The sequence below is a fragment of the Balaenoptera ricei genome, chromosome 7 (assembly GCF_028023285.1).
Source record: "Balaenoptera ricei isolate mBalRic1 chromosome 7, mBalRic1.hap2, whole genome shotgun sequence".
Taxonomy (NCBI): Eukaryota; Metazoa; Chordata; class Mammalia; order Artiodactyla; family Balaenopteridae; genus Balaenoptera; species Balaenoptera ricei.
In genome coordinates this window covers 59,554,942-59,579,462 of record NC_082645.1, presented here as the reverse complement: position 1 = coordinate 59,579,462, position 24,521 = coordinate 59,554,942, and the positions used below count along the sequence as shown (strand labels likewise).

The 24,521-nt window shown below is 38.3% G+C and overlaps 1 protein-coding gene across 1 annotated transcript in view; it reads right to left on the bottom strand.

Moving 5' to 3' along the window:
* Positions 1-860: 860 nt before the first annotated feature.
* GORASP2 (golgi reassembly stacking protein 2) overlaps positions 861-24,521 on the bottom strand; it is a 29,046-nt gene continuing 5,385 nt past the window's right edge. The window contains exons 2-10 of the mRNA XM_059928080.1: positions 17,248-17,328; positions 15,463-15,666; positions 14,669-14,755; positions 13,757-13,887; positions 10,656-10,788; positions 8,834-8,957; positions 4,650-4,736; positions 3,526-3,636; positions 861-1,918 (exon numbers count right to left, since the gene is read on the bottom strand). Coding sequence (XP_059784063.1) covers positions 1,578-1,918; positions 3,526-3,636; positions 4,650-4,736; positions 8,834-8,957; positions 10,656-10,788; positions 13,757-13,887; positions 14,669-14,755; positions 15,463-15,666; positions 17,248-17,328 — 1,299 coding nt within the window. The 3' untranslated portion in view covers positions 861-1,577. The remainder of the gene's footprint in view (positions 1,919-3,525; positions 3,637-4,649; positions 4,737-8,833; positions 8,958-10,655; positions 10,789-13,756; positions 13,888-14,668; positions 14,756-15,462; positions 15,667-17,247; positions 17,329-24,521) is intronic.

Sequence of the window (24,521 nt, the reverse complement as noted above, 5' to 3'; positions counted from 1 at the left end):
ATTTTTTATATGCTTATAGACATTCTTCTGGGAAGATGTCATCAGGGCTGCTGTCATCCTCAGATGAGAACTGTGACCTCACAAGAGTTAAGAATCACTGCACTGGAAAAACTACTGTTAAAGAAACTGTCTTTAAAGCTTAAAAATTACTTACTTGCTTTCCATTAAGTATCTCCTTAACATTTTTAAAAAATATGAACATCTTTTAGAAAGTAATAACAACTCAACTTTTCCTATCCTGGAAAGTAAAAAGTTGTAACATTTAAGTTATGCTTGTGAATATTTTCCCTACCTGTTATAAGCTCCATTTCAAAAAACAGGATTGTTAACTGAGAGAAATATTCTAGAAATATTTATAATGCAAACAGAAGGAGCTATGATTAGAGGTGGAGCCTTCTTTTATCATTTAGCTTTAACTATAAACCTGGCTCCAGAAATGGACCTATCCTAGAAACTGGCTGGCACCGGGTGGGCGCTGATAACTCTAGTTCCCAGCTAGTGATCACAGACCAGTTCCGCACGCTGCTACCCTGGCAACATTCATGCTAGTGCCAGGTCAATAACCGATCAATCTTTCATCTTATTTTAAAAACAGAGATATAATATGCATTTAATTTCATTCAATAAATCAATTCCACATAACTTACCATCTCTTAGAAAATTCAGGAGACAGCAAACGTCAGACATGAAAAATTACATGAACGCAGTGTGATGCACTGGAGAGGAACGAATGCACCATGGCAGTCAGGAGTTGTAATTTAAATGTACCACAAGAAGAAAAGCAAAACTACTGTAATTTATTGCTGTATCTATGCTTCCCAGTATAGCTATAATATTATAAGTAGCTACAAAGTGCCACCTTCTGGTTTAAAACTGTGCAACATCTTTATTTCTTTTTAAATGCCATTTTTTGATGGACGTATAACAACGGCAGCAGTTACAAAATGTTGTCTGAGTACTTTTGAGAGCTCAAAACAAAGATCTGTGTATAGGCTGAATAAAAAGTTGTTCAATTAATAGTGCACATAGTGTAACTTTAACAACATCTTTCATTGGAATTTTCGTGTAAACCTTAATAGAGATGTGACTCTCAGAGACCAAAAAGTAAAATATCTTTTCCTTTCACGGTTTACTGAGGTGGTCTGCATTCTCGCAAATGATTTACAAAATACAAGAAATGTTGCGTGTGGGTATTAGGCATAAAGTATTTCATTTTCTTACAGAAGGAGCAGCAGGAGGACAGGGGGCCTAGCAGACACCCTGTCACCACCTTTCCCAAGGACGGACGCCCCCAAGAATGGCAGTGGAAACCTGGCAGCAAGCCACCCTTACAATTCTTTTTGGTTGTTTTAAAATACAAGCACTTCCTGACATTTCCCTCCCCGGCCCATGAGCCCCACCCCCACTTGGCAGGATACAAACCCACGTCCTCTTGCTTAGTTTTCCCCTTAGAATTATTTACAGGATGCTTACAGATACGGTACAAACTAGTATGAAATTAACGATAGTTTGCATTTCCAGACACACTCCTGTGGTGAAATAAGCACACCACGCCAATTCCGAAGGCCGGTCCAAAGCTAAGGTGACTCAGAGGCATTTGCATCCGTGACCGCAGAGACAGGCTTCTTGCTGGCTGGGATGGATTCGCCGACTCTGTCCTCAACAGTGGCCGGGGCCTTGGGAGTGGGGGGCGTCACACCCACGGTGAGTGCGGACGCGGCATCTGCCCTTGCAGTGGTCGGGACAGGGTCGGAGGGTGGGCTGCCGGTGGGTGGGAGAGAGGACAGCAGCTCTGTGGAGCCTGCTGCGGAAGAGACCTCTGGAACCAAAGGGAATGACGGGAGGAACTCGGATGGCATGGGGAGAGATGCAAGGCCAGGTAAGTTTTGGGGAGGCAGGGAAGGAAGAGGTGGCAAACCTAGGACAAAAACAGCATAGATCACACATCCTCCCAGCACTAGAAGAGCAGCAGTCAGCATCACACGACTATTAATTTGCATTTCGTTAAGGAAACTGAAGCTGAGGAGAGACAATACAAATCACAACTTCTGATTATCCTCAGTTGGAGGCCAGGACAGAGTTAAATATTCACTGCAGGACCAGCTGGCCAGGAGGAAAGGTTCCCTCGTGTGACTCAGCCCAGAGCTCAGGGAGGAAATGATTCCCCCAGCCAGGATGGACAGGAGCCCACCCAGCCTGCGATGCAGCTACACGGAGTGCCCAGCAGGAGGAGCCCCTCTCCCGGGCCAGCTGCAGGTGGGTTTAAGCTGCCCTCTGGACACACAAGCGGAAGAGGAGACACAGGGGCCAGGCCTCCGGTGAACGTTTCACAAGGGAGGGGCCTGCTGCGTAGCCCCTGGCATTAGCCTCACCAGAAGTACTCAGCCTTTATATCTATTCATAGTATAACTATTCATAGTACACTTGGCAGGTTTATTGTAATGATTTTAAAATGCAGATGAAGGGAAAGAGTATTACTTCTTTAAGAAACAAAGGAAAAGCAGGTTGTAAAACAGGTTTGCGGCAACCTGGGGCCTCGTGAAACCCTTAATGCTCTTAAGAGTCTGTCAATCTGGGGAAAGGGCAGAGCCAGAAGCCAAGAATACAGGGCACAAAAGAAAAGACAAAGGGAGCACTGAGACAGTAAACATTAGTTTGAACTTACTGACTTCATTTGTTTTTTAACCCATTGCGCTGAAAAGCAAATGGGTAACGAATACGTGTAGATGATGAGTGTTACAACAGGGGCCGTTAGAAACGTGGCAATGTACACCACGGTGTAATAAGATCACTCGTTGACATCACTGATAGGCCAAATTCCTGAGATTAGCAATTAAAAGTCAGACCTGACTTGTGGCCATCTCAAAGCTAAAGATAATCTGGGCAATCATTAACCAGAAGAGCAGACTTGTGGGGACATTCTGCTGCTTCATTTTCATCAGTGCATAAAATCTGAGTGTAAACACTCTGAATATCTGTGAACTTAACTATTTGTAGCTAAAATCTCTCACAGTTTTTGTTATAAAAAATTTGTTAATAATGAAGAATATTTATCAAGCAGCAGGCCCAGCTAGCCTCAGCCACGCAAAACAGGTATCACTACTCCCCGGGTGGCAGCTGCCTAAAACATGAGGAGAATCACAGGGAGTTCATCTGCCCCCACTGAGTGAACTGCGCACACCTCCCATCCAACTCAGCCCAGCAAGGCCACGCCACTGCTCCTGACTTCTACAGCTGGCCTTTGTGGGGCTTGAGCTGTCAGGCGCAGGAGAGGAGAAAGCAGGGCGGGGGGGGGGGGGGGGGGGGCGGGGGGAAGGCAGCCAGGCAGAGGAGCATCACAAAGACACTCCTCCTCCTCTTCTTTTTCAAGCTTTTTAAATAAAAAAGATTGATTTTTATTTGAAGCAGCTGAAATTTGTTAAACTGATCTGCTCTTGCCAGAAAAAGACTGAAATAGAGGACTGCCTTTCCTGGATAAAGCTTTTTATTAGACAGAGTCCTAGGAAGGCAAGATGGGCAACATACCCGGGTTCATGAGCTCTGGTAAGCTGACACCTGGCACGACGTGCGGGGCAGGGAGGTTGAGATTGGGGAGGGCAGGGAGGTTTGGCAGTCCTGCTGGTAAAGGCATCAGACCTGAAGAGAAGGCAGAAGACAAAAGATAAACCATCCAATCCTTGCATATTGAAGAAAATACTACCCACTTCAAAGTGAGAATACCAGAAGTCCACTTACCGTGTGGCAGTTTTGTATCGTAACAACAGTAACAATAACAAAATCTCTCCCAAGTGAAGCATCCTTCTATACCTAAGTGATTAGATGGCTAAGTGGGTAAGGGTTAAAACAAACACACACTTCTGAACCCGAAAGCAAGAATGATCCTGGCCTGTGTCTTGGAGAAGGGGCTGATTTATCTCAGCAAATATGGAACTGATTTTCTTTGATGGTTGAGGTTTACAGTCTCTCAGCTTTTTTTTTTTCTTTTTCCTTTTTAATTTCAGACTTACAGTTGCTAATTTATATGAGGAATCCCCATGTATATCTTTCACTCAAACTTCTCAAATGTTAACATTTTACCACACTTCCTTTATCATTCTGTGTGTGCACACATTTGGTTAATGGCTTAATATGTCTGTGTAATGACATCTTTAGCCATACAATTAAAGGCTCTCACAATGCAAGTATATTTGATCACTGAAATAATATCTGATCGTTATCTGCTGGATAAAGGGACTTGGTCTTCACAGTAAGTGAAATAAACAAAAATCTAACCTAACATTAGAGCTACTGAAGACTCAAGTAAGGACTGCTCTCCTCCACGACACAATGTCTTATTCACTAAACAATGACCAGAAAGCCCTGTGATGAAGGACGGACAGTCTATATACTCCTTATTCCTGCCTCAGGTTGCACTGGGGGCAGGGAGGATGGTTGGCTGGGGTTAAGGAGCCCAAGGCTCAGCAGCTGACTAGCTGGTGACAGCAGTTCATTGCCACTTGGTCTCACTTATCACAAAGTTACAGCAGAGATAGAAAGAGAGTAAAAGACATAAATAGTCACCGCAAAGGTATAAATTTTTTTCACTGTTTTCTAAGATGCAAAATATCAGTAAAGCTATTGTTATTACATATATGTCTCCAGCTGCTTACCTGGTAATGTAGTAGCTGGGTTCATTGGCGGCACAGAAGTGAGGGACTGGTTTACTTGTGGTGGCAATAATGGTACTGTTGGTACACCTAAAATAAAAGCACAACCTTTTAAAAATTTCAGTTGATAAGGAATGAGCAGACTATCTCAGACAGTCTTCAGTCCCTTCCCTCCCGCCGTGGTCAGGTCTTCACTCAGTGTGACTTTAGTCAGTTGGTCTCTGGCTGCATCACTGCCACAGCTCATCCACCTGCTCTGCCCTTGGCCCTTCGCAATGGCTGTTAGCAGACCATGAGCCAAGAGGGCGGGGGGCTCTGCAAGCCCTCCGCAGCTAAGTAAAACCGGGTAAGAGTTTTACTCCTGACCTAAGCAGGGCTGGATTAGAAAACTGTTTTGGAAATTTGGAAATGGGACACAAGGATCCTAATCAGTCTCTATTGGGCTCCTGACCTAAAAGGCCACGTACACCTGGGGCTGCTGGGGGGCTATGTGCCCCATGAAACAGTGAATTCTGGTCTGTGAAAGAGAATGATGTACATGGCCTGAAAGAGACAGAAGAGCATGTGGACCTCCAGAGATGGGGAGAATGACCTGGCTTCCTGAATCTTCATTTCCTTTTGACCTTAGATTCTGGGACACTCCTTTGAAGTCTAGTACATTCCCACTTTTACTGCTGTTAGTTTGAGGAGGTCATGTTCTTTACATTCAAGTAACTCTTACGATACCACCTAATAAAGATTACCTATTAATGTTTACCACCTACTCAAGTGGGAGGTTTTGCTGATGTCCAAACAACAGTAATACTGCACATGGATTCTAGATTTTGTCTTACAGAGATCTGCTTAAATATGGTAGCAAGAATGAATTGTGCCTAAAAGTCTGAAGCAACCATTTTCAGATAGCTTTTAAAATTTATTTAGTAATGTATTCACTTTTTTGCAGAAATTGGAGCCATGCAAAAATAGAAGAGGGTTCTTTGTTTTATCAGATTCTCAAAGGGGTTGGATGGTTGGTTGGTGTGTTCAGTCTTTAAAGTTTGGGTGGGGGGCACCTACTATATGTCAGACATTGTTCTAGGCACTGAGGAACTTTACAGCATAAAGAAAATAGAAATCACTACCTTCTGGAAATCTACATTCTGATAAGGGGCAGAAAAAGAAAGGGAGACAGGAAGTGTGAGAGGGTCACATCGATTAATGTCATTTCAAAATGATATATTCATTTTCTGAAAATTTCTTAATCCAAAATTTTCAAATCTACAGAGGTTTTTTTTTAAACCACATACTTTAATGTTTCTACAGTTACTGTTTGGGCTACTTTGCAGCAATATAATTAAAGCAAAGACAGAGAAATAAATGCTTAACAAAAAGTGGTTTCTCACATGTTATAATGCTAGAACATTTGAGTGTTTTTAAATTTATTTACTCAAAGTGAAAATGCTGATTTCTTTCAGTCTCCTTTGAGCAATTTCTGCTTTATTTACGTCTCTGTCTTTTAATATTCAAGAAACCATTTCTCTACAGTGTAATAAGACCAGGGATCTCAGTGCATGTGCTTACATGACAATATAACTGTAATGTAATTAGGGAAGATTTAAAATGCCTCTCAAAAGAAACTGGAACTTGAAGAGAGATGTCAGCTATCTCCTAAAGCCAGAACACTTTGCACTGGAACACTTACTGTAAAGCCTGGTGAGAGTTATCAGACACAGATTGGATTGCTGTCTTGGAAAGTCTATTCAGGAATAAACTAAAAAACCATTCCTTACATCTGATGCGATGTAAGAAAAAAATCTTAATATCATAAAAAGAACTCAAACACTGCTTGAATGAAATAAACTTTAAAATCTCTTCCAGATGTATCCATGACTTGATACTGATGACATTAACATTTAATGTCATCTAGGAAATATTCTAAAACTGGACTGTGGTGATGATTGCACAACTCCATAAATTTACTAAAAATCATTGAATTCTATACTTGCAGTGAGTTAATTTTATGGTATGCAAATTATACCTCAATAAAGCTGGGAAAAAAACCCAGCAAAGAGCAGGGGGTAGGGAGGTAGGTTACCGTACTGATAACTGGTGATGCTGGGCGGTGGGGGCTGGTTGTACTACTTGTTACGCAAATGAATCTTTATTAATAGTCATCTACTTTTGAATATGTTTCAAGTTTTTAATTATAAAAAATAAAAAATTTAAATTTCATACATATCTTTGGGAAATAAAACAAAGACTCTGAAAAGGTCTGAGATTTGAACCTAGGGGACAAACTCCAGGGATCATACTGTTGACCTTAACTGCATCTTGATGGGCTGTTTTAAATCCATTCGAGAACAAAGTGGAATATGATCAAATTTGGAATATAAATATTAAAAAAAGAGCTCAAGAATAAAAGGCTATTAATGAAATAAAACTAAACAATGACACAGTATTTCATCCACTTAGTCAACATTGAGTATATAATATACTCTTGGTATAAAGAAAGAAAACCAGAAAACAGGAGATTTAAAAAAAGGAAAGGATAATTCAAAAAGAGTCATGTACCACAATGTTCATTGCAGCTCTATTTACAATAGCCAGGACATGGAAGCAACCTAAGTGTCCATCAACAGATGAATGGATAAAGAAGATGTGGCAAATATATACAATGGAATATTACTCAGCCATAAAAAGAAACGAAATTGAGTTATTTGTAGTGAGGTGGATGGACCTAGAGTCTGTCATACAGAGTGAAATAAGTCAGAAAGAGAAAAACAAATACCGTATGCTAACACATATATATGGAATCTAAAAAAAAAAAAAAAAAATGGTTCTGAAGAACCTGGGGGCAGGACAGGAATAAAGATGCAGACATAGAGAAGGACTTGAGGACATGGGGAGGGGGAAGGATAAGCTGGAACAAAGTGAGAGAGTGGCATGGACATATATACACTACCAAATGTAAAATAGATAGCTAGTGGGAAGCAGCCGCATAGCACTGGGAGATCAGCTCGGTGCTTTGTGACCACCTACAGGGGTGGGATAGGGAGGGTGGGAGGGAGACGCAAGATGGGGGAGATATGGGGGTGTATGTATATGTATAGCTGATTCACTTTGTTATAAAACAGAAACTAACACACCATTGTAAAGCAATTATACTCCAATAAAGATGTTAAAAATAAATAAATAAAGGAAAGGGAAAAATAAACTCTATCAACATACCAAGTTAAGAACTGTATCATGTGACCAAGCAATTCTAATTTCTGGGTATATAACCAAGAAAAATGAAAACATATGTCCATGCAAAAACTTGTACACAAATGTTCACAGCAGCATTATTCATAATAGCCAAAAAGTAGAAACAATCCAAATGTCCCTCAACCGATGAATGGATAAACAAAATGTGGCATATCCATGCAATGGAACATTATTTAGCCATAAAAAAAGATGAATTATTAATATATGCTATGACATGAATGAACCTGGATAACACTATTCTAAGGAAAAGAAGCCAGAGAGGAAGGTCACAGAAGACCACACATATTATATGAAATGTCTAGATTAGAAAGAGAAAGTAGATTAGTAATTGCCTAGGCCTGTGGGATTGGGGGAAAACAGGGAGTGACCGGGTACAGGGTGTTTTTTGGGGGTAATGAAATGTTCTAAATTGATTGAGGTGATGGTTGCAAAACCCACTAAATTGTATACTGTAAATGGGTAAATTGAATGCTATGTGAACTACATCTCCAGAAAGCTGTTGAAAAAAACCAAAACAAACAAACAAAAAAGGAGTATATTAGGTAGAACAAGGAGTACAGAAAAAGAGGAGATAGGCGTATGTCCCCTGAGCAAGACTGAGTCCCTAGGAAAGGAATGGTAAACTGCTCACTTTTGTATCCCCAGTGTCTACTACTTAGGGGATATGCAAACATTTGTTGAGTAAATAGAGCTATTAAACAGAAATTAAAGGTAGAATCCTGACTCTACAACAAGACAAGCCCAAGGTCTAAAATTGTCTGAGAAGAGGTTCAAATGCCTGTGATGATTTAGTACCAGCTTTCAGACAGGGCCTGTCAATGCAGAGCACGTTTACAGTTTTCAAAGTACACTGGCATCAACTTTTAAAATTCTACAGCTTGGGACAGATAACAATATCGTGTAAAACAAAGTAGACTGAAAACAGAATCTATTTTTCTGCACACCTGTACTGAGAACATTACTGACAGCTGGTGGAGTTGAGCTAATAGAAAGTCCAGACAGACTCTGTTCAATTTCTGTAGTTCCTGGTGATGACAAAGACGGGGGATTAACTGAGGACAGCTGGACCTTCCAAAAAAAAGAAAGAAAAAAGGAAAATTACTCAAATTTACTTAAAAGAGAATATAAACATTGGCTCTCACCGGTCCTACAGATACCTTTTTCGATCATGTACTAACTGTCAAAAGTTTTCACCTGGCACTTTGGCTTTCAGACACTCCTTCCTAATTTTGATACGTGCCAAGGACCACGCACTGTAAACATCTCCCCCTCCTGTCACTTCCAGTCTTTTAACACATGGCATCTAGCCCATCATACACACTGTTCTAGCCACTTCGACACCAGGAGGAGATTCTCTCTCCTCCTTCCTAGCCAGCCAAAAAAGATTATACTCAACCCTTAAAGCACCACTGCTTTCTTCTTCTTTGAATTCTCAGCCAGTTTCGTGTTTTCAATTTTCACTGCTCATGGAAGAAGTCAGCTGAAGTCTTAACACCATGATAGATTCCTTAAAAATTTCTTAAGATGTCTAACCTCATGAGCCCTCCTTACCTTTTCTCATCAATGAATGAATGTGGCAGCCAGATCTCTACCTTCTGGGAGCATGGGGTGGGGGTGGGAATGAATCTATATGGACTCTACAGATGGGTGGATGGGTGATTTCACCTCTGAATCCTCCAACTTATGCCAGCTCCAGTGCCCTCTGGCACATTCCAACATAACTTGTATTCGGGCCCTTCTCCCTAGCTGCCATTTCACCCTCTGGTCTTCTCAGACTGCCCATAGCGCCTCATCTGGGGCAGAGAGCACTGATTGGGGCAGCAGATATGGTAGCAGGAGTCTAAACATACAACAACACTGGTTCTGGTCATGAGCCAATGATGGATGGGGGTGAGGAGAGGTTACACTTCCCCATAGCTCCCCTTCACTTCCTCTAGAATTGTGGATGGCCCAACCATGCACCATAAAATGACAGTGGCAGCAGCCCTTTCTTTACAACTGTAGCATTTTCTTTTTGAATGTTTGGTTTTTATTTAGTCATGCAGAAGAGTTAACTGGCCTGTAAGGCCTGCACAGGAAACATTTTAAAAGCCTATAAGCCTGCACAGATACCTCTTATTCTTTAAAAAGCCTCGCTTTGATCCTGTAATACTTCCCACACCCCTAGCTCTCTTTGCTTTCCCAGTCAAGTTTCTTGAAATAGGAAGCAGCAGCTATCATCACCTTATCACTCACCACTCACCCTCTATCTCCTGTAAGTTGGTATCTGCATCTCATCAAGCCTTAAGGTGCTCTAGCCCGGGACATGTTTTTTCACTCCTTCTCTCACCTGACTTCTCTGCAGTACCTCACAGAGCTGCCTATGCCCCCTTTCCTGAAGCTCTGTTCTCTCCCTTTGGCCTTCTCCTGAGCTTCCTTTGTTGAATCCCCTTTCTCTGCCCATCCATTTAAACACTAGGGATGTTCAAGATTCTGGCCTCGGTCCTCTGACCCACCAAGGCCCAGTCCCTTGATGATTTTTATCAATGTTCATTGGATTAAATTACCCTCTCTCTGCTGATTCCCAAATCTGTATCTCTAGCCTTGCCCTCTTTCCTGAAATCTAGAACCAGAAAATATCCATTTGGATATCCTACAGGAACTTCAAATCCAACACTTCAATATTTAACTCATCATCTGCCCAGTCTCAAATAAGTGCTACCACCCCACACATCTACTCATTTGGGTGGAAAGTTATGGTATAATCAGGCAGTAAAGTTATCTTACCTCCATAAATCCATCTTTAAGAGGAGTAATAGGTGTACCAGTCATCTGTCCTGGAAGAGAAATTTTCTTTCCTTCTTCAAATGGGCGTGTAGGTATTCGATGCAAATAACCATATCCAATGCCACATCCTAGGCTATGAAGATATTTTTTTCTTAAAGTTATTGTTATCAATCACAGCTTGCATTTTTGAGGTTTTGAAACAGAAAAACAAATCTCCATTCTTTTAAATACTGTCATCTTATCAAAAGTCTCCTCTGATAACCCTTTATTAAATAGCACCCTTCTCGCCACCACAGACACTAACCGTACTCTCCTTTATTTTTCTTCAAGTATTTATCACCATCCAACACATTGCATATTTATTTGTTTATTTTGTCTCTCCCAATAAAATGGTAAGGTCCTTGAAGGCAGAGACCTTGTTATGTTTACTGCCTTAACAGTTCCTGGCACATGGCAGACACTAAGTAATTATTTGCTCAATGAATGACATATAGCCTTTCCACTGAAGAGCTCCAAGCACTTTTGTATGTTGATGTCATTTACACAACCTATAGGTCTATTTCAGAACCTGACACATATCAATCCAAATTAATCCAGATTCCTTCTAATGCATCCTCCCAATGCCACCAGAGATATCTTTCTAATAAGATACAATCACTTTACAGAGTGATCTTTCCATAGTCTGTTGTCTTCTTTCCAGAGTCTGTTGTCTTCCCAACATTCCCTTTTCCTTCTTCCCTTTGGAGAACTACTCCTCTGCCGTTCTGTGGAGCACGGGTGGGACTGTCAAGCAGGGGGCCTGTCCTGCCCAAAACAAGGAGTGGCTCATGACCAGAGCCAGGCCAATTTACCTCTCTTGCCCAGGGCTGCAAATCTTGGAAGTGACAGAAAATACCAAAATGGCTTTATCCCTTCAGTAGAAAGTGATGAAATTGCCAATTAGTTCTTCCTTTCTAAATCCCTAAAGGTGTCTGAGTCCTGTACTTTCCCATTCTGAGTCTTTGATTATATGAGTGACTCCGTAGCTATAAATTCATGTCTGCTGCAGCTGGTTTCTACTATTTGGAACCAAAGAACCCTCACTGTTACAATATTATAGAACTAACACTGCCCGAAGTATATCCAAATTCCAGACCACGGTATTTAAGGCTTTTCACAATCAGGTTCCAACTTATGTTTCCATCACAATTGCTTTTATTTTCCAAACTACTTGCACTTTCTGAGTAGGACATACACAGGTATCACTGTGCCTCTCTCCTGCCAGGGCATCTGTTATTTCCATGGGTACTACTACCACCAAAAGCTGGGAGAGCAGGCAGTGGCCAACTTCGGCTCTTCCTTATCCAAATCTGATTTCATAAGAATGCTTCATATTAAAAAATTACTTGTTCCCTCTTCTCTCACTTTTCCTCCCTTATACCATCAAGCTGCAAATTTTACTGAACTGGATCTCAGATAGATTTAGAGGAAGAAAGAAAGATTAAATAATTTATACTGATCAATACAAGCCTTTCAGAGGTAGCTACATTTAAAAACAAGGTGCTTATTAATCAAAAGAACTAAGTGGTGGTAGAGAAGGCACTTGAGGCAAGAGGGAGACCTCCATAAATTTAAAGACAGCCCAAGAATGAAGCTAAGAAAAATGTGCTGTAATGAAAGCAATGTGGTCAGCCTCTGAGGAAGGAATGAAAACCAGAGGCACACATATGCCAAACGGGGGCAGACTCAGGAAAGTGGTCTGTATGGGCCTGTCTAAAGCAACGGCTGATCAGTGGTACTAAACCATGTCAATAGGAAAAATGTCTTCCATAGAAAAGGAATAACTGCTAAAGTCTAGAAAAGAAGGGCTCCAAGAACAAGAATGTAGCAGTGTCTAGTCAACAGAATTAAAAATTAATGAACTAGTAATGTTCTTTGCTGTTGAACTTCACCATCTAGAATCTCTTCCTTAGACTTTCATTTCATGCTCACCAAGCAATCTTGTGGTAGTAATAGGATCTAAGTATTATTCTAACTGGAGAGGGGGTATTTTTCTATTGTAAACGGAAAATTTGCCAGTCTAATGAAGACAGAAGCTTCTTTGCAAATTTAGTTTATATGAGGCAGTCCCTCTGAAATGAAATCAACTTTGAATACCTTAAGAAGATCATCTTTCTGTGTGTTTACAAACCTGGACAAAGGACAATGATAACTTGGTCAAGTATGGCCCCCAGACAGGCCACATTTTCTATCTCATTTTCTCAAATTGCAACAAGTTAGCATTCTGGTGACAATATACATTTAGCTGTAGAACCTCAGGTAGTGTGGGTAAAGGTACTGTGAGCAAACAGGCTTTCTCCGTCTGCATCAACTAAGTCATCCTTTTCCCAGCAAGTGCTGGAACTTTTATAAAACACTGGTAGAAGTTTCCAAACTCCAGGCTTTCCTATAATTCTGGTTTACACTCAACAATTCCTCAAATTAAAAAAGGTTCTTAGAACTTTCAAAATAATGAAAAATTTCAATTTAAATAGTAGACAGAAGACCTAAAGATACCATGTTAAGTCATCATGCTTTGCTTTGGTCTGGCCTTTTGAAATTAGGGAACTGACTTGATGAACAGTCCCAGAAAACTGATTTTATAAAGTTTGCTTTTCTGCTTGGCTTGATCCTCTTTCTAAATTGCTTTTTATTGTTGTTGCAATTTTGTCTAACTTTTGGTTAAAATCAGCCTGTCCATTTCTAAAAGGTAACAGTTTCCACAAAGTGCTAAGAAATTTCCCCAGCAGCTAGAGAAAGTTATACTGTATTGTCCCACTGCTGAGGAGGGAATTTTGGGAAAATAAAGTAAAACTGAAAACTATTTTACTAAAATAACAAAACAAAAAAGTTTGTTAGTTCTTAGATCAGAAAAAAAAGGACTGGGTATGTGTACCATGCTCACTAAATATGTGCTTTAAAAAAATGAATTATTGGATTCAATATTCTAGGTCAGCTCTTTCCTTTTCTCAAGAGAAGTCTTACAATAAACCAATAACTTGTTTCAAAATAAAAACAATGTTTACAACATATCTGACTGGTAAATTTAAGTAGTCATAACTTAGTCTAAAAAATGACCTTACCTGCCTTCTCCACCCCATGCAGAATTTGGTGTAATAATCACTTCTCGACAGTTATCAGTGTCTGTATTATACACATAAAGTTTCAATGGTTTTGCTTCATGTGTTTCAATAAGGCTGAACAGATCTTCAGACTGCAAAAGCATTACAGGAGAAAAATGTTTTTGTTACTGAACTTTAGAATAGTGGGTCTCAAACCTGACTAATATCTAAAACAACAAAAACCTAAAACAAACAAACAAAAAACACACCTAAAACAACAAGAACGAAAAAAACTACACCCACAAAACCCAGATTCTGGGCCCTGCTGCTAGACATAAAAATCATTTCTTAAAACCAATACTCCAAACGAGGTTTAATTCAATATTTTACCTATCTACACAACGCAAGGCCTCATGTCCAGTTCTGTAAGACCTAGTCAGCAATTTTAGTATAAGTCTTCTATACCCAAATTCTACATATTCTGCTTACTATCCATTATTAAGACCTGGTTCTCTGGGCACCTTATTTTTTCTCTCATTTGTGATTTAGCAATATATACTTCCACTAGCTAACAGACAAGGAAAAGGATCCAACTAACACAGCTAAGCCAATTTTGTTACCTTAGAAAGGAAAAGAGAAAAGGAAATCAATAATCAAGACGAGGATTCGATTTAATCTTGAGGTACAAGAGATTTCTAACATATACCATACACAAAATCTGTGCAATTGCCACAGAGTGTATGTTTTTCCTCACAGCTGTACCTAGTAAGACACCTCCCAGATTTCTGTTTAACACCCTGGAGCGTAAGCTATCTTGATCAGCAAAGACCTAAATTTCAACTTTAAATGTAAAGTGTGCAAATATACTTCTGAACTTAACCATTAATGAGAAAATGTTAAATAATTGTTAGTATTAATAAAGAAACGAATTACCTCATTCATGACCATATCTGCTCCAATGATATAATCACTGTGAGGTCTAAGACCTGCCAGTGCTGCAGGAGAATTTGATTCCACTTCCTAGGATGACACAAAAACAACCCCCCCATCAAATTATTGCATATAAAATAATCTTCCAAATTGTATAGTTCAGTCCTTAATTATAGTAATTTAACCCCCCCTATATTTTTCTTGTTAGAGATGTCAGATCAGAAACTATAGGATATATATATATATATTTAATCTCCCAAGCATTAAACAACCCACAATATTTAATAAATATTTAAAACATTTCTGTAGCTATTTGCTTTATTTTATTTTTAAATATTTATTTATTTATTTGGCTGCGCCAGGTCTTAGTTGCCTCACTTGGGATTTTCGTTGCGGCATGCGGGATCTTTAGTTGTGGCATGCGGGATCTTTAGTTGCGGCACGTGGGATCTAGCTCCCTGACCAGGGATCGAACCCGGGCCCCCTGCATTGGGAGTGCAGAGTCTTAACCCCTGGACCACCAGGGAAGTTCCTGTAGCTATTTGCTTTAAAATACCTTCTTCTAATGGATAAATCATTAGAAAAATAGTTCTTAGGCATCATATTTGCTTCTCTTCCTCAAGTTCTTTTTCTTTTTTATTAATCCATATTTTAAAAGCAATCAATTCTGATTTTCAGAAACTAAAAATAGCCTAATAATACCCCTACAATCTCACCAAATTGGAAACAACCACTATTAAAACACCTTTCTACACTGTTTCTTAAACTGCAAGTAACAGTTCACAGTTGATACCTACCAACACATGCCAAACGTTTTCATTTGCCCCATCAAAGCTGCAGAAACGAATGCTCACTCCCAACAAGCCCTGGCCACCCCACATGTTACTTGGTGTGACTGAGGTCTCTCGCAGCTCCAGTGTTTTACTACTGTAGATAAGCATTTTTACAGGCTTTTCAACATTTGCTTTCAGTAGATCCTTAAGAGTATCATTGTCTTTATTCTGTAAACACATAGAAATTTTTCTTAATAAAAAACATTTACTTAACAGTAAAAATCTAATGTTAATTATCTTACCTTAAGCATCCCATGGCCCTATTGGAATAATATTATTAACATAAATAAAACATTCAATAGGTGGAAGTTTCATTAACATTCAAATACTCCTCAAAATAAAAGAATGTCAAGAAATTAAGAACTTATGTTAGTGTAACAGAGCAGGACCCTATGGGGCCTTCCTGGGACAGGCGTTTCCCCCTATCCTCTGCTGTAGTACCTCTCTGAAGTACCCAGATAATAGTATCTCATGCATATTTCCTGAGTTTTTCAAATGCTAAAAACCACCACCAAAAGGAGGAAATTAACTACCTGAAGGTCATGAGCAGGTAGCCTCCAGACCTACTGGCACCTAAGGATTGATCACCATTAACCAGAGAATTGTGCATGAGCTGATCACATACCCTGGGACACCCCTCCCCTCACCTTGCCTTTAAAAATGCTTTGTTGAAACCCTTCGGGAAGTTCGGGTTTTTCTGAACATGAGCCACCCATTCTCCTTGCTTGGCCCTGCAATAAACCTTTCTCTGCTCCAGACTCTGACATTTTGGTACTGTCTGGCCCCACTGTGCGTCAGGCACATGAACTTGTGTTCAAGTAACATTAGCAACAACTCCATAGCTGACTACGGAATTACAGAATTTGCAAGCCAACATTATTTGAGATGATCCGGGGCTTCAATGATAAAAAAACCAAAATACTCCACAAGAAGACATATTACTAACAGAGTTGGTATGACTTTGATTTTAAAAATCTAAAACATTTGCTAGAGTTGAAGTTTAATTTTGGACTCTACTCCTACATATACACTTTATTTATTACAAACTGGCAGGAAAAGAAAACGGAAACAGTATGTTAAATATTTCATTACATAAATGAATAAAGGCCATTACGTAGGTGATGTTGGTAGTAATGAACAAAAACTTAAGACTGTTGTGAAAAAAATAAACCAACCAAGCAGCCATTGTTATAAGAATTTCCTTTACTGAAATTATAGTTTCCTTCCTATTGGACTTTACTACATGTAAACTGAAAGCAACTTATAAAAGGTGGTTTTAATTGTGCACTTCTGGAACACATCTCTGTATAGTTTTGTAACATTATTTCTATTGATATATCAGGGAATTGAGCAACAAGAAAACTGACAAGTTACTTGAGAATGAGTCTTTACTAATCCATTTGTCAATAACCTACAAAAGTCTGGCATCTTTGAAAAAGCAACAAAACCACCTCTTTCTGCTTAAAAAAATTAAATATTTAACATATAAAGTAAAAGTAAAAATTAAATATTTAACATATAAAGTAAAAGTCTCTGATTTTCTTCTCCTAAGATAATCACTGGAGTGTGAGGTATAGTATTCTATATTTGACATTCTCATGTTTACTAACACAGGGTTATTTTATTGGTATCATACTCTAAATAATGTTTGTAACCAATGAATAAACATCTATCCCAGATAATCTGAAAAATTCCATTTTCAAAAGATTACAAAATACCATAGGCGTAACTACAAAAAGCTGAACTTACTAATCTCGAACCATTAATAGAAACAATAAAGTCAAAGAATGGCTCCAGTCCAGCTCTATGTCCTGGGGAATTTTCTTGTACCTGTAAAAACAAAAATGCCAAAAATGAAAAATGCACAGCTTAATTATGAATCAAAAGCTAAATTTTAATACCCATCACTTTTCAGTAAAAATAGATTAATTTCATTGATACAGGTACCCACTAGTTCTCTTATTTCTCTTCATCTCCCAGATAATGCCCCTGCAGCTCCCTAAATTCTACTCATTCTTTAAATTCATCTCGTACATGAGGTTTTTCCTCTATCGTTCTATTTCACACCACTTTCTGCTTTTTGGGGGGGTGGGGGACAATCCTCCCAGCATTTAGCACATGACATAGCAGACAGTTAATCATTACAACTGAGCGGCAAATTCAAATTAATTTATTCTACTTATTCCATGACTACTACTAGCAAGGCACTATTCAATCACAAAACTAATGTAGGAACACAGCCGCTGTTATCAAGACATTTATAATCTGTTGAGGAACAGGCAAGAAGGGGAGATGGAGGACACAGACCTCTAACAGCTGTAATACAAGACCAAAGATGTTAATGGTTATAATGGAGGTACAAAGTTCTAAGGGGAAGATTAAATCTGACTGAAGAAGTTTCACAGAAAAAAAAAATGACATTTGAATTGTGCTTTAAAAGGGGGTAGAACTTTCAAAGGTGCAGATGGATAAGGGGATGAGGAAAAACATTTGAAAGTTGAAGACATAATATGAGTAAAAACCCAGAGGGAGGGCTTCCCTGGTGGCGCGGTGGTTGGGAGTCTGCCTGCTAATGCAGGGGACACGGGTTCGAGCCCTGGTCTGGGAAGATCCCACATGCCGCGGAGCGACTGGGCCCGTGAGCCACAGCTACTGAGCCTGCGCGTCTGGAGCCTGTGCTCCGCAACAAGAGAGGCCGTGACAGTGAGAGGCCTGCGCAGCGCGATGAAGAGTGGCCCCCGCTCGCCGCAACTAGAGAAAGTCCTAGCACAGAAACGAAGACCCAACATAGCAATCAATCAATCAATCAATAAATCTTTAAAAAAAAAACCCAGAGGGAGTCTGAAAAATGAGGATCATAATATAGTATACCTAGAGACAACAGGGTGGTATGGGATAGAAATAAATTATATGCAACATTTTGTATGAATCAGCAGTTTTCAGGGTGTAAAGATCCATGGCTTTCATCAGATTCTCAAAGGGTTTCTCCTCAACCCAAATAAAGTGTTAAAATCATGGATTTTGTGCAATTCTTTTATTTTACAGGTGAAGAAACCATCTTATGACTTGCCTATGATCTTACAGCTGGGTAGTGGTAGAGGTGAAACTCAAAAGTATATAACTATTAGCCCAGTAAGAAGGCTGGAAGGAAAGAATGGAGCTAGACTTATAGAGGATTTTACATGGAAGATTAAGATTACCTAGTTTCTCAACAACTCAAATGTTCAGCACCCCCAATTTGAAATGGATTAAAATAAACTATTAAATTTCCTAAATTTGCAGTAATATAATATTAGTAGCTAGTAATGGTAGTAATATGACAAAAGAGCAAAAAGTTAATACAGAACATTTTGCATTTCCTCTAAAATATTTTCACAATGTTTTAAGGAATTTTTATCCTGCTTGATGTTACTAAATACTATCAAAACTATCCTATGAAAAGAGTTTGCATTGATATTTGTAGGCTGAACTTATATAATAGTCTAAATAGTTCTAATAGTCAATTCTGAGGCTAATGCAAATAATAGATCCACATCCATACATACATCAATCTGTAGCTATTCACACAGTAACAAATCATTTTAATGCTTTCAAAATGGAACCCAAATTGTTCCCAGAATATGTCCCTCTTATACCAGACTTCTTGGATTAATGAGACTTGATCTTGGATTAATGATACATTCATTACTATTGTTACCTTTTATTCATTTAAAGCCAAATTATACTATCATTGCCTCTGAAGAAGTAAAACTAGATTTTCTTCATTTGTCACAGTAAGGAATAGTTAGTTGTCCATTATAAAGATGGCTCAATGTTTAACTTGATAAAACTGTTTGACCTTGTTTTATGTAAAATTTCCTGCAAATGTGGGGTTAAATCATTTTTGTAAATTAAACGAGTTAAATATCAAAGGGACTTATTATTTAAAGGTGTTGGCTCTCTAACAAAAATAATCAGCACATACTGTTTATTTTCTTTATACTCAGTTTTCTTAAATGGGGGCTATTTTATATTCCAAAATGGCAGATAGATTTCTCCTCAAATGGCAACTCTGAAAGGAAAATGGTGGCTGCCTGGAGCTATTATGACAAGAAAAGAGACGTCAAGTCACAGCTAGCTGGCAAAAAAAGTCATAATACTCTAGGTGTAAGATGCCTGTCTATTAGGTTCCTATCAATTAGGTTCGAAATGCCTGAGGTGTGAAAAGAGGATAATTAGCACAGACCCTAGGAGCCCCCTCAGAAGGGAATTTCTCATTTAACTGGGTCCACATCTACATCATCTAATTCTCTGACTGGAAATGTTTCCAAATGACCATTTTATCTAGAAACCAACTAGTCCATTGATCAATTTCAGACTTCTCCACTGAGGCTGCCAACACTTTACCTTTTAGTTAAAAAGGGCTAAAGGGAATACTTTTGTAATATCATCACCAACCAAGAAAGGTGATCCCACACACTGAGTCTTATCATGCCACCCTCCAAGTATCAAGTTTTAGCACAATTTGTTTGAAATGGAAAGTTTCCAATACCATTAGAATTGTTCTTCCCCATAACTCTAAAAAGATTTAATAGCTAAATTTGGATTCTAAAATAAATAAATAAATGTAAATAATCCTTTCTCTATTTTCTATTTTCATTTGCTAGAAACATCGATATCTCTGTTTCTAATGGACCCTGAAATTAATTTCTTTCCTAAATTTATTTACATCATTAGTACCAGCACAATTCTGGCATCTAGGTATCTTAATTACTACTAGGAAGCCAGCAGAGGGAGCCCTAGAAAATGCTCTCTTTGACCCTAATTCATTTAAAGAAAATTTCCTACATTTCATAGCATGGAAAATAAATTCTACTACACCACAAATTAAACATCCACAAAGGTAAGTTCCTCTGGCAGTATTAGCCACTGACAAGAATCTCTCAGGCACCTAATCTCTCAAGCATCAGATTACCACTTCAATACTTTGTCCCCTATGAGATCTCATGATTGTTGATTCGTCTGCTTCCTTCAAACCTTCTTAATTTAAAAAAAGAAAAAAAGAAAAGAAAAAATATATATACCCGGCTCCATGGGCTATTTAATTTATTATTGGGCCAAATATCACAGCAATTTAAGATGAACAGATTAAATTTGAAAGTTTAATAATTAAGATTTTACATGATTTTGAAAAAATGTACAGATAATAGAATTTTAGAGCCAAACTGACTTGATTTTGAGTCATGGTTTGCCTAATTATTAGCTTTTTGAGCTTGGGAAAGTTTACCTTCCTGGGCCTCAATTTTCTCATCTGCAAGGAAGGGAAAATGCCATCTACTTTACAAGAATATTGTAGAGATTGAATGAATTTAAGTTCATGAAATGCCTAGTGAGGTCTCTGACATACGATAGGAGTCCTACAAATCTTAAGCTCCTCTTCCTAACTCCACAATCACCACCTGAGGGCAAATCTTTATAACCAATTAATTCCTGGACACTACATTATTTTTCTAACCATGTATTAATTATCTCTCACCTCTTAAAAAAAAAAGAGAAAAAGACATAGAACATTAGTCAGCTAGGAAGAGGAGATAAATCATTTTTTAAAATGTTGTCTCTCAAAAGTCAATTCTATATGGATGTCAGATCTAAAGGTCAAATGTAAAACAATAAAGCTTTTAGAGAAAAACATAGAATATCTTTGAGATCATCAAGTATGGACACTTTTCTTTTTATTGGCCACGCTGCATGGCATGCGGGATCTTAGTTCCCTGACGAGGGATGAAATCCGTGCCCCGTGCACTGGAAGAGTCTTAACCACTGGACACCAGGAAGTCCCAAGACTTCTTAAACTGAACACAAAAAACTAACCATAAATTTTTTAAAAACTGATAAACTTTACTAAAACTATGAACTTCTGTTCATCAAAACACACAATTAAGAGAGTGAAATGATACAACATAATATCCAACAAAGGAACTGTATTCAGAACAAATTCAGAATTACTGCAAATCATTAAGAAGGAGAGTGAAACCACAATGAGATACCACTTCACATTCACAAAACCTGCTAAAGTAAAAAAGACAACAACAAGGATTGGCAAGGATGTGGAGAAACTGGAACCCTCATACTTTGATGGTGGGAATGTAAAATGGTGCAGCCTCTGTGGAAAACAGTTTTGCAGATCCTCAAAATGTGAAACAGTTATTGTATGACCTAGCAATTCCACTCCTAGGTATATAACCAGAAGAAATGAAAACATGTCCATGTAAAAACTTATATACAAATTTCATAGCTGCTGGAAAGTGGAAACAACCCAAATGTCCTTCAACTGATGAATGGATAAACAAAATGTGGTACACTTATAGAATGGAATATTATTTGGCAATAAAAAGGAATTAAGTATTGATATATGCTATAACATGAGTGAACCTTGAAAACATTACGCTAAGTGAAAGAAGCCAGTCACAAAGACCATATATTGTATGATTCCATTTATATGAAATGTCCAGAACAGGTAAATCCATAGAAAGTAGATTAGTGGTGACCAGGGGCTGGGAGTAGGAGGAAAAGGGAGCAGCTGCTAACGGGTAGGGAGTTTGTTTCTAGGGTGATAAAAAGGTCCTGGAATTTAGATACTGATGATGGCTGCACAACTCGGTGAATATACTAAACAACCACTGAACTGTAAACTTTAAAAGACTGAATTTAATGGTATGTAAATTATATTTCAATAAAGCTGTTTAAAAAAGAAGACAGACAACTTAAAGAAATGGAGAAAAGATTTTAGCAGACACTAAATAAAAGAGGATGCTGAAGTGGTCAATAAATATGAAAATGTGGTCGACTTCAACAGTCATCAGGAAATGCAAATTAAAACCACAATGGGATACCACTACACACCTATCAGAATGGCCAAGATGAAAAAGACGGAAAATACTAAGTGTTATGAGGATATGGAACAATCAGAAACCTTAATTGCTGCTAGTGGGAATGTACGTTAGTAAGCTATTTGGCAATATCTATACTAAAATACACACACCTTTGCCAAATAGTCCACTCTTTAGTATACCCAGTAGGAATGGGAATACATATGTTCTCCAAAGGCATACACAATGTAACATTCACAGCAGCACTATCTGTAACAGCCCCAAGCTAGACTGGAGGAGTTCAAGGCTCACCTGCTAAAACATTCTCTTCACATGTTTTATCAAAATAACTCAAAGAGCATGTTCTCCTGATTCTGACCCAATGATGTAACTTGTGACATATGAAGAAATTTGAAATAAAATTCTAATGCTAATTAAATGAAATAAAAACCCATCACTACATCATAGCTTCCTAGAAAAGATCTGCATGTTAGAAAAACGATGCTGAAAGAAACTGGTCTGCTCCAAAAGAAACTAAAACTCTGACAACATGCCATCTCATTTTATACTCTTCAAATACCAACTCAGGTATTTGTTTCTTAGGGAAAGAAAACTTGCTGTGTGATCTCAGGCAATAATCTTTCTGTGCTCCTTTTCCTTAGCTGTAAAGTGAGGAGGCTGACTAGATAGTCTCTAAGATTGAATGACTCACCATGAAAGAAGTCTGTTGTTAAGCTATCTATAGATTTTACAGTGTAGATCAAACCCAACAAGATCATTTTTAATTATACAGACTGTAGGTCATTTTAGTTCAGGTGTTTAGTAGCACTGTGGCAAAGCAATGAAAAGGACACTGGCACTCACCTATCTTTTAAAATACAGATGTAAAATTTCCTCAAAAATGAGGATCTTTAAAAATTAACAGGGACATTTATAAAATTAATGGGTCAGATTTGATCCAAAACTTAAACAGCAGTGACATACAGGGTTAGGTACATGGACAAAAAGTAGCTGCTGAATGACTAATTAAACGGAAATACTAATTAAAATGTTTACAACAAGTATATTTTAAGCAGTATTGGCACTATAATAGTTGTTCTCAATAGGTGACACAATAACGTAAATGCTAATAATAAAGGCAACAGCTAACATTTATTGAGCTTTTATCATATTCCAGATGCTATGTTAAGTGCTTTACATGGAATATGCCATTTAATCCTCAGAATAACCAATGAAGTAGACAGCATTTTTTTAATAAAGAAATTTAATGTGCTCAATTGTTTTTCAAAATATTTTCATGTACACTATCTAATGTGGTTTTCAGTAAAAAAAAAAAAAAAGAGGTGGAGGAGGCACTACTCTTATCTCCACTTTTCAGATAAAAAGAATGAAGCTCAAAGAAATTCAAAGGTTTGCCCAAGGGAAGACAATGAGGTGATGGAGTGACACTAGAATCTAGTGATTCACAAGGGTGGTCTCCAGTGGTCTACTATGATAGTCTCTCAATGTATCCATGTCCACAAGATGACAAGGTTCCTTACTGCTGATAATGTGCTTACATGATCTCTCACTGATGCTTAAAAAAACAAACACACAAGCAAAAACCAAAAAACCCCAGCATTATTCTCTTCATGCTGTAGTAAATTGATATGCGATGCCAAGAGGACCTATACAGTCTCTCAAAGTAACTATTTTGTTTTTGCATATGTTGTTTGGAAAAAAGTCATCTTACTTGATAATCACAACTCCCAAGGCAATCTATAGTCAGATTCTAAGGCACATATCAAATCTTCATGGATATTTTCTAGTTTAGATTGTTAACTGCTTTTTTATTAGTAATCAATCAATATAATCCTTTTGGTAGAATATTAAAGCCAGCAAAATGAATGTACTGATATTAGTGGTTATTCTAAGTTCAATTCTTCTGAAAATTTCAGGGGAATTATTAAAAAGCCCTGTCAGTATCTGACCCAGAAAGGCACTGAAGCCAGTTCTGTGCACTCTACTACTCACTGACCAGAGACAGAAACCATAATTACCCACCAAGAGCAGGTCTCCCCAAATGAGGAGCCTGAAGATCCATACATTAAAACACACTTCATCACAAAAATATATAAGGGGATACAAACAACATGACACTATTAATTTGTTCGAGGCTTATTAATATCAGGAAAA